Source organism: Micrasema longulum, unplaced genomic scaffold (genome assembly GCF_059751315.1).
Source record: "Micrasema longulum isolate JH-2025_06_02 unplaced genomic scaffold, ASM5975131v1 h1tg002658l, whole genome shotgun sequence".
Classification (NCBI taxonomy): Eukaryota; Metazoa; Arthropoda; class Insecta; order Trichoptera; family Brachycentridae; genus Micrasema; species Micrasema longulum.
Window position 1 is genome coordinate 1 of NW_028279793.1, and position 11,480 is coordinate 11,480.

The following is an 11,480-nucleotide window of genomic DNA, read 5'->3' on the forward strand; positions in this document are numbered from 1 at the left end:
TGTTACTCATAATATTTAATAGTAAATTGTTCAAACTTCCACGGCTAGGTTCAAAATGTACTGTTCGGTGTTCATTCGTTGTAGTTGTCAAAATATAGTTTAGACAAAATATATAAGTTGAAATCTTTTAATTTATACACGCTACCCTGCAACAAAATACTTAGTAAATAATAATTCTTTACAATTATCATAATCACAGGAAACAGATTGCAATACAAATTTAATGAATAGAAAGCAGATAGCTGCTGTAAAGAAAAATAGGTTTATATTTTATGCAGAAGCCGTATTAATTAAGCAAATTGTAGTATTAATGGGTGAATTCTGACTTGAATTTGTGTGGCTTCGGCGTACATAAAAGAGTCCATTAAATTTCACTCAAGTATAATTATTGGGAACATACAAACTGATCTCTCCCAGTATATTTGGATAATTCCAAAAATCAGACTAAGAAAATTTTTAAGACGAGATTCGAGAGTGTTGTAATCCAGCATCCTTGCTAGAAAAATTGGTGGATAAGGCAATAAATAATTATTATTTTCTTTAATATACAAATATAGCAAAAATCGCTTCTAAACCTTCTCTATTTCAAGGATGTGGGTCGATTCGGAAAAGTCACAAATAATTTAACAGTATTCTAGTATACTGCGGACTGGTGCATCATACAATATGGAGTAATATTATTGAAATATCTAGAATTTCGAAGTATAAATCCAAGCATCCTACTAGATTTATTTACAACGCTAGTAATATGGTACTTAATCGTGAAACTCGCTTCCAAAATCATACCAAGATCTTTAATTTGTTCCAATTTCTATGGGAGTTCGCCTTCTGTAAACCACAAGAAGTTAAAAAAGCTTGCTTAGCAAATAATTACTATGTTCGGTAGTAAATACTCGTATATCATATTTGCAATCAAACTTTTTGGATTCTGAATTATTAAAATAAACAAACACTGTTTTTGGTTATCAGATTCACGTTAAGACCCAATACTACGCGTCTCTACCTCAAAAATGCAAGCCAATATTTAAAAAAAAGCAATTTAAATGCAGTTCATATAAATGCTTTAAAAATATATGGCTAGCGTTTTATTCTTAAATCTGAAATATTTGTACCAAAGGTAATAAAGGAATAACTAGTATTACGTCATGTGACCTAAGTGCAGCCCGCATTAATCCTCACGTAAAATATTTGACCCTCTTACAACAAAAGGTTGACGACCTATAGTCGAGACGACTGATACCTTCTAGTAAAATAAATAAAGTATAAGTCATGACCAATTTATATCAGTAAATTTTGGCGTTCATACTTAAAAAACTTTTTTACGACGTTTATAAAATCAATGGATTTGTCGTTTAGATTTACATTGAAACCAGTTTTTATATTTATCTTACATACCCCTAATAGGTTTATATATTTATGTTTAACAACATTGTTTTGAAATCGATTCCAAATATATATTTTTTTAATCTTTGATTCTTTGCTCTCCTACAAAATTCGCTTTATGGCGCAAAAGTTAATTTGGCCTCTTTTCCATCGATTTTATTTTTTTAAATGTATATCGTATAAGTAGCATAATATAAAGGAACAAGCATATATATAAAAAAAAAAACAATTGAGACAAAGTTGTAATAATTATGTTAATTTGCGAGTAATCACTGACATATGTGTGATAACAAGATAATTAGAGTTTTTTTGTAGATATTTTTTTTTATTTATTGATTTTTTTTATCTTTTAGTTACATAGGTTCACAGTACATGTGAATAATAATAGAATAAAATGTTAAGAAAGAAAAAAATCTCACATAGGCATAGCCTGTGCGTGAGTAAACTAGTTTAATCAGTTTAACGTGACAACACGAATTTATGAACGAAATTACACATACATACTGATACATACATACATACACACATGTCTATACACAACAAACATGTGCATATATTTATTTATTTATATACGGCATTTCTGCCATTTACATATATGTGGTATAAAGAGTGCTTAGAAATAAAAATATTAAAAATAAAAAAAATCGAGTATGAAATATTAATATACTCGTACTGTACACATTATTAATTACTTGAAATACATACATATTATAAAGAAATTATACAATAACAAAATACATTAATCAATCAAATTATAACTATTCCAACCCAATCTTCTGAAGATGATTTGCTCTTTTTGATAAAAATATGTTGGTCACTTTATTTTTTAATTTAGGCAGAGATAAACTAAATATATCAAAATGTGATGCATATTCATTCCCGGTATTCTGTAATCTAACAATAGGTGAGTTATATTGAGCTACCGTTCGAGAATTTTGACAATAAAATAATGTAGATGTTCTGCTTAATCTAGGTGGTACATAGAATGAAATCAATTTCAGTAGATCAGGGGTATCAATCATTGATTTATTATTTTATATAAAGTCATAAGATCGGTCGATGTTCTTCGTTCTTGCAATTTAGTTAATTTAAGAGAGTCTAAAATTTTGTTATAATTTAATTGATTAGTAGAAAAACCCATCTTAAAATTAATAGCGGCCTCCGTGGTGTAGTGGTCAAGACGCTTGACTCACAGACGGAAGGTTCCGGGTTCGATTCCCGGTGAGAACACAAAAATTAAATGTGTTTTTTCTCAAGCCTGGGTGTTCTGTGATGTAATTCACCGCTGTAATTGGGCCTCCTGGCCTGTTGTGGTGCAAAAATAAAATAAAAAAATAAAAAATATATCTTAGAAATTTATTCTGAATTCTCTCAATAGAATCTGAGAAAGTGATTTGATAAGGTGACCATATTGGAGAATTATAATCAAGTTGGCTTCTAACAAGAGATGTGTAAAGATATTTTAATGTGTTTATATTATTAAAATCTTTTCCGGTTCTAAGTACAAATCCTAATAATTTAACAGCTTTGTTAGATATTTTAATAATGTGCTCTTTAAATAATAATTTTGAATCGAACAAAACACACAGATACTTGCATTCACATATATAAAAATAAACAATATAAATTTAAAACAGCATGTTCTAAAATTCAAGCTACATAGGAGTATATAAATAAATAAATGTGCATATGTAAATTAATATTTGTACGTATTGTGTAAAGTACATATATAAATAAATAAATGTAGGCTAAGTTGTAATAATTATTTTTATTTAAAAGTAATGAATAACAATATATTTTTACATGATCAATATAGTGCAAGCAATTGGTAAAATAAACAAAAATAGGGAACAAAATGCCAAACACTCTTCTAGTGAAACGAAAGGCCTGTTGACAACTGTCAACGGGCCCGGCTTCTCCTGAAGAGTTTTAAGTGGTTTTCTCTCCACATGAGCAAATGCTGAGAAGTTCCTGATTGGCCCACATTAGAATATCCTTCCTGATCCTAACAGTTTAGCTAAAATAAAGTAATATAAAAGTAGAAAAATCTTTTTTTTTAAATATAAATTTATATACAATATTTTGAGTTTGTCCAAATTTTTGTAGACAAGGACTGGATTCAACTCCCTGGGGAGCTGTTTATATTAACATACTACAACAGAGATGAAGAACATTTAAGAGAAGGTAATATAGAAGTCTAGGCATCTAAGGGGCTTATGACCTGTCAATGGCTGGTTTAAGTGGCCACTTTACACACTGTGTAACATTCACCATTCTGACTATATTTAAACATCTATATTCCTTCAATTCTTTCATCTGTTGATGTTTGTGAAGTTAAAGAGCTGAAACCTTTATTTATGCGGGTGAGATTCATCTAATTGAATTATTTCACCTACATACTCGGCAACGCCTGAAAATGTTATTTTTGCAATTTCTATACTTCTTCATGGACCAGGTAATTTATGTAAGGTAAAAAAAAATAAATGCAAGGTAAAAAAAAAACAATTTATTAATTTTTCTAAAATTTTATTGTGCACTCTGAAACATTGATTGACACAACAGAGTAGATAAGTAAAGGTCCATTTAATAAGAGTAATTGAATTAATGAACTTTGAACTAATACAAAACACATTTTATTTTACATAAAACGGATATTTTTATATCATGTTCAATAATATTTTATGTTTCAAAAATAATGTCGGCCAAATGTCGACCACGGCGTTGTTTAATCCGAGGTTCAATTTTCATTATTTCGTAGGAAACGTAAATATTTCGACATTTAATATTAGGTGTTCACGGATGTTCCATTGTGATCGCGAATATGATAAACAACAATGGTGAGAAATTGTTATCACTTCGCTTATTAGCACGTCGGTAGTTATTTAGTTTTATGGCACAGAAAGAAGAAGAAGGAATGCGCAGTACGTGTCCAAGCCAGGTTCACCGCCGCATCCTCAAGGCGCTCGTTTTGGAAGGCTGCTGCGTCCGTTTTAGAATTTCAATGTTAAAGTAAGGTGCCAGGATTCACATCCGCATTGGAACAATGGTTTAGTGCACCAGCCGTGAACTCTATATTCTGAAAGGTATTTGCCATCTGATCTGATTAATAAATTTGTAGTTTGTATATTTGTATGAAAATTCAAAGTATCTTCGTCGGTAACCGGTAATTGAAAATGTTTAGAAAAAAAAATTACGAACATATTCTATTTTACAATATTTTAGTTTGTCCAAATGTTTGTAGACAAAAGACTGGATTTCACCCCCTCGGAAGTCATTAAGATTAAAACATTACAACAGGGATGGAGAATACCTTAAATAAGGGAATATTGTAATGAAACCAACTGGTCCAAGAAGAAGTTTATAAATAGAAAAATTGTTTTCAGGCGTTGCCTAGTATGTAAAGTAATTCAGTCAGATGAATCTCTTCATAGCAATAAAGGTTTCAGCTATTTAATTTTACTAAAATCAACAAATGGAAGAATTGAAAAAACGTGGATGTTCAAACAAAGGCAAAATGGTGAATGTTAAGCTGCTGCGTTCGTTCTCAGATTTTAATGTTAGGTAGTAACCAACTTATATTTAATATTCCCCTTAAGCACTTACTTTTGAAACTTGGAAATTTGGTGTTTTAAGTTTTGGTAATGTGCTAGGATTCGCATCTATATAGGAGTACTGGCATTGTAAATGTACATACAAGAGTGAAATAATCAACATTTCGTTTTAACTGAGTATAGACTCAAATTCTCAGAGCGCACGCATGGTGTTAAAGGTTGCTCCAGCAATTTAAGAAAGGTTACGAACTTTTTGTGCACGCTACCATTCTCAGTTATGTGAAGTATTCAAAGCTGTCAACTTTCTCGATCCTCCACCCATATAAATAGACTAATCAGAATTCGTTGCACAAAATCAGAGTCTTTTTGGTAGTATAACACCCAGACCTGCGTAGTTTTCCTGCAGTTTGTCAACAATGTTCTGATGATCAGCAATACATTTTTTAAGAAACATTAAAATATTTCGTTTACCGTTGCTTTTGTCCCCAATTTCCCATATTTTCTTTGGAATCGGGATAATATACCTACTGGCACAATGTCTGTCTTCCTTTATAAGGAGTTAGGTTCCTGGTGGACATATTATTCTTACCTGGTTTCAGGCTAAGCATACGTTTGTTTTTCTTTGTCTACTTTATCTAAAAAATGAAGTCGATCATTTTTGTATTTGCTGTGTCCTGTTTGATTGTAGTTCGTGTAAGTGCATCTTTTTTAAATTTTTGGTTTAGAATAAGGAAATATCACATACCTACTATGAATACAGGTAAAATTTTGGTTAAAAATAAGAAAATATTACATATCTACTATGAATACCGGTAAAATGTTGGTTTAAAATAAGGAAATAGCGCATACCTTTTATGAATACCGGTAAAAATATGTGTTTTCAAAATTGAAATGGAAACATGTTTTCATACATAACTTTAAAAACAAAATTGTTTAAAAAAAGCGCCTTAACCTTTATGGTTTTTTAAAACTTTGGTACTCATTTTTAAATTAGGAAAAAAACGGATACAACGTTTGTTAACACTTAGATAATCACATTACAAAAAACCGTTACCATTACGCATTTTTATACAAATTTAACAACATAAATTTAGATTATTATCTTTAAATTTTTTTTTTTTAAAAACTTTATAAAATATTTTATATTTAAGGAAATTTAAGAGTCCTTCTCATTAGGGCAAGCTGTTCTGAGGAGGACTTTTATCCTAATTTTCTTCAGCCAGATTTTGATTTCTCTTTTAAAATATTGTTTATTATTAGTTAGCGTAATTTTATGCGAAAGCATATGAAATAATTTGACAGAAAAATAATCCTTGCACCTTCGTCCAAATGTTGTGTCAAAGGGAGGAATATTGACAGTGATATTATTTCCAGCTCTTGTGATATATGACTTATTTTGAAATATTACTGACTAAATAAAGACTACCGACGCCCCTTTTACGTGTCAACAAAATATTTATTACAAAGGTAATCATGCAATTAACACCCTTATTTCAAAGTTATTAGTCTGAAATAAATTAGAAGTAGGAACTTGTCTCCCTCACAATAAAATATTGCTATGTAAAACCACATTAGAAACAAATATTTCATGTCGTCCTTCCCAGGAATCGAACCCGGGACCTCAAGTATGGTTGTCGAATACGCACACGATTTACGATTTCCCTTTTCAGGATTTCTATCGAGATTAACCGTTGAGTCGAAAACAATCGTTCAGGATTCTGGGGTGGTATTCTAAATCTTCTCTACCCCCTGGAGAGTCGTTCATTAGGGTTTTTTATATGTTGAATGCGACGACACTTTGCTTCATATATGGTCCTACTTATGACTAAACGTCAGTTGATGTATTAAACTGTTTAAAAAACGGAAAAAAACTTATACGGTTTGGTCAATTCAACCTAATTGAGTGTTTTGGGCAATGCTGGTCGCAATAATGTTCTAATTGAAACATTTTATTTGACGTTTAATCATCAGTGTTGCGAGATATAATGTAAAGTTTAAACGAATGGAAAAATAAAAATGTCCGAATCAATCACTCTCTTGGGGAGGGAGAAGATTCAGAATAGCACTCCTGCGGTATTATTCTGAACCACTCTCGTGGTCGTACTTTTATCTCGTGTATTTACGTACAAAATACGCGAGATTAAAGTTTTTTCTACGGCCTTTTCTATTTTTTTTTTTATTTGATTTGAAGTATGTAGTAATATTCAAAAGGATGACAGTGGAATGACTAATGGCTCATAAATATTCTCCAGGTTTTTTGTACCATATTTCATTCCATCACAATACATGTAATTATTGCCCAAAAAACTGGTCAAGAGATTATCGTCAAGTCGAAAACTGGTCAATAGTAAAGTTTATTATAAAACTCTGATTAAATTATTGGAAGATAGCACGGACTCTGGACAGTGAGTAGATCTTGGATCTGATCAAATTGGCCATCCGCAATCCATGGAACGTTTTGATCCAGTCAGGCTCGCGGAAATGTGAAGGTTTGATCAAACTCAAATTAGTTTTTGGTGAAATGAAACTTCTAATTAAATTTTTAATTTTTAATAACCGATTAAAAGGGTAACTTACATTTTCTTTTTTTTTATCTTTGGCCGTCTCTCCTGAAAAATTCACTTCGTGCACCATCAGTTCATTTAACCTTTCTTCCATCGGTATGTTATTGTACACCAAGTTTAAATAAATAAATCAATGTAGGCAAAGTTGTTATAATAATTTTAATTGAAAAGTAATGAATAACATTATATTCAACAAATATTCATGTTAAAAGCCTAATGGTGTCATAAAATTATTCAATGAATCAAGCAACTTTTTCAGTACATCGGAGCATTCGGCCTCTTCTCGTGATAACACTTGGATACGAGGAATGCATATTCGTGATCGTTGGCTCCCTGAACACCGATACAGGCATCCAGAGCCTCTTCAATCTTAACTTTATCATCTTCAGGTTCCAGTTTGGAGAGGTACACATCCTTCAGGAACTTTCCATCGGAAGAGAGGAGGCCACTCTTGGTAAACATACAATGGATGAACTTCTTAACGCCTTCGTCACTGTTAGAGAAGTCTTTATCTTCGCGAATTTTGTTTACCAAAGCTTCATCTACCTTAACTTCTTTCAAGCACTCGTTGTGGTGCTTTTTAAGGATCTCTTTTCGGGTTTCTGCCTGGGATGCCTAAAATAGAAAATATCGTTCTATACCATTTGTATATGAAGTAATAACTTTGCCTAAATTTGTTGAAACAGAGGGTGTACATTTTTGAGAAAGAATAATAAAAATAAATTGTTGTATATTTTTACACCGTGGTCACCATATGAGCGTTGAAAATGTTATATGCCGATGGCTCTAGTTAGTGGCGAGTCGCTGTAATCTAAGGATTGGAGAGTTGAAGTAATATTTTTAGAGATGAAATGGATACCCGGTATTTATCTGGAATCCGGCCTGTCCTGCATAATGTTACTATCCTGCAGGATAACGGATAGTATCTTAATATACGACGGAGACCTAATATTCGTTAAACTGCGAAAAAATCATGAAATTAGGGTAAAACCGGATAATGCCGGTCAGGAGGTAATACCGGTCATAACAATATCACTCATATTACTACGTTACCGCGCACGCACACATATAAAACGGGTGGCGTAACTATATCTCGTGCCGCTGCACCGACTGCCGCTCAGTTCTCAGCACACGTTTGGGATGAATGTGCGTCAATTGTTTTCACGCCAAATTGATGTAAATTTTCATCATCAGACAAAAAGAGATGAGCGTTTGTTTTACTACGTTTCTTACATTGTTAGTTATAATTATTCCAGTCTAATTATCAAACATTTCAAGTATTCTTTGATTTTGAACTTGTCTCAACAGATTTTTAACCTAAAAATGTTTTTACAGAAATATTTCAGCCGTAAAATTAGTACGTAGTTAGTTTTTTGGCTCATTTTAATTTTAATTTAGTATTTCAGAATGTCTAAAACACAAAACAGGCCACGTTCAAAGGCATCATGTAGCCAAGATCAGTCACATAAAGCTTTTAAACTAGTGAATGAAAAGAAACCGATTAGAAAAGTAACTCGATCTAATGGCGTACTCACGTAAGCTCACAGCGGGAAGACATCCAGTCTTTACGAGAGAAACAGAAGATAAAATGGCTTCCCAGGTTAAGTTCCTAATTAAAATATTGTAAAGCTACACTTCGTTTCAGATTAGAAAAATTGACCTATAAATATGCTATAAAAAAATAACATTACTAAGCATAATTTTAATGAAACTCTTGAATTGACTGGCAAGAACTCATGCTGTCCGGGTATGACTCTCCCGAGGGTTATATTTGCGACTTATATCTGAACAAAGTTTGACCGATATTACCAACCTAGTGACCGGTATTACCTGCCATGGTGTTAAATACGGTCATTTAAAAAAAAAATGATTATGCCATAATCGTATAACGTATTGATCTCAATGATTGTGATTAGGTTAGAAGAATACCGAAATTATAATTAGTACAAAGTTTAATTAACAAATAGATTAATAGCTGATTTGTGACATTTCTCCTCAAATGACTGGCAATACCCATTCTTACCCTACCTAAATATTTTATTTTATTTTTATGGCCACTTTCAATGAACTGTAAAAAACCGGCATTAGAAAATGAGCATTTAGTCATGGTAGTGCGAGTTTCGAACCTGTAATGAATGACTTTTAACTATTTAACAGTTTTAATTTTATAAAAAAATATGCATGTAAGTATTTTTTAAATTCACATGTTAGTAAATTAAAAGTCTTAAATGTGCTGTGTTGGATTACTCCATTATTTCATTTTCTGTCATCGTTTCTATCTGAGAATATTACCTTCATTATTCAAAGTTTTATGTCAGCCTCTGTCAGCAATAGTCAGCGCGTTTGCCTACCATGCAAGAGGTCTCGGATTCGACTCCCGACATAGTTGAAATGAAATATTTATTTAAAAAGGTGTTTTGACACTAGAATATTTCAGAATCCCTGGACTGGTACCTAAAGCGCCAGACGGATCATCTCACTGACGGGAATGATGATGATAATTCAAAGATAAATGGAAAATAAATAATGTCTTGCAGCCTAGGTTTGTTCGATTAAAAAAAGTATTTTAAATCATGTTTGATTTTAAGTCTGTATTGTTTAAAGTTTAAGTGTTTTGTTTTTAATATTAAATAAAACAAATAAATAATAATGATGTAATAACTTATATTTACACATAAGTTATTAATTGAAAAAATATTTGGTACAATTCTACTTATTTATTTGACCAATTAGCGTTTTCACCCTCTAATGGGCATCTTCAAACTGGTGAATATTATACAGTGTAAGGATAATTTTACACTTCTACCTTACACTGTATAATATTCACCAGTCTGAAGATGCCCATTAGAGGGTGAAAGCGCTAATGAGTCAAATAAATAAGTGGAAGTGTACCAAGTATTTTTTAAATTAATAACGTTTATGTAAATATAAGTTATTACATTATTACAATGGAATTCCATCAAGAATTGTCAATAAATAATTTGAATTAAATAAATAATAGAATACATATCTTTACCTTAAAGCTAAAAGACTGGAGGTCACATTCTTTGCAAAATTGAGTTATAGAGTCATTTTGTTCATATATTCAGATGCTATGAATGATAAAAACATTGGAGTCCTCCGGTATACCACTACCGAAAAAGCTTGTTCTAAACCACCAGTAGTGCAGTAATAATACTCATGCTTTCAACAAAAGTCAACGGTTTGCTGGTATTAAAGCAGTGGATACCGAATAAATTCCACATTTTTTATAAAAAAACTACCTCTGACGAAGCGAGGAATTAAGCACAAGATTATATCTTATTGTCATAATCAACCATACTTAACCATTATGTCATTTCTTTTATCGTTAATATAATTATTTACCTTTGCTTTTTTTCACATACCGTTTACTTTCAATCAATGTTTTATTGCTATCATGTCATTCAATTTATATTTACCTGTTATTTTCACAAACAATTATTGTTTTAATTAATGGCACGTAATTTAATGTTTTTGCCTAAATAAAGTTTTATAAAGACTTTGTTTTTCATTCAATATTCGACATTTCTTTTTATACTAAAGTCCGAGGAGGAATTAGGGCGCGAGCCGGGCGGTTAGAAAAAAAAACATTTAAGCCCCATAGTTATTTCATAGTCCATATTTTAAATGTTTTTTTCCTAAATTTTCTTATTAAAAGCCTTTAAATCCAAAAAACAGCAATTAATTGTGTTTTTACTTCGAGAGAAATACATTTGAAACAGTTTTACAAATTCAAACCGCTTTTCTGGACAATTTACCAAATGCGACTTCCAGCATTTCAGCTTTAAGGTGCAGATATATATTTTTTAATGACTTACCGGAATGGCGAAGGCAGCCACCATACATGCGAATAATAAGAAATTCATTTTCTGATTGATTTGACTTGAAGTATGGAGTAATATTCAGATGGATAACAGAGAAACAACTGATGGCTTATGAAGATTCTTCTGGCTTTTTATAC

General features: G+C 31.4%; 1 protein-coding gene across 1 annotated transcript; it reads right to left on the minus strand.

The window, feature by feature from the left end:
* Window positions 1–7,634: 7,634 nt before the first annotated feature.
* On the minus strand, window positions 7,635–11,480 carry LOC148271773 (general odorant-binding protein 56a-like). Its single transcript, XM_088240949.1, has 2 exons — window positions 11,338–11,480; window positions 7,635–8,113 (listed from the first exon to the last, which is right to left on the minus strand). The coding sequence occupies exons 1-2, from the start codon at window positions 11,383–11,385 to the stop codon at window positions 7,754–7,756; spliced, it is 408 nt and encodes a 135-aa protein (XP_088097075.1). The 5' UTR covers window positions 11,386–11,480; the 3' UTR covers window positions 7,635–7,753.

What these genes read in the sequence shown, in the direction of transcription:
- LOC148271773 (XM_088240949.1), bottom strand. Translation starts at nt 11,385, where the DNA reads ATGAATTTCTTATTATTCGCATGTATGGTGGCTGCCTTCGCCATTCCG. An exon ending in TGGCTGCCTTCGCCATTCCG is followed by an intron (nt 8,114 to 11,337) that starts GTAAGTCATTAA and finishes TTTCTATTTTAG; the next exon opens with GCATCCCAGGCAGAAACCCG.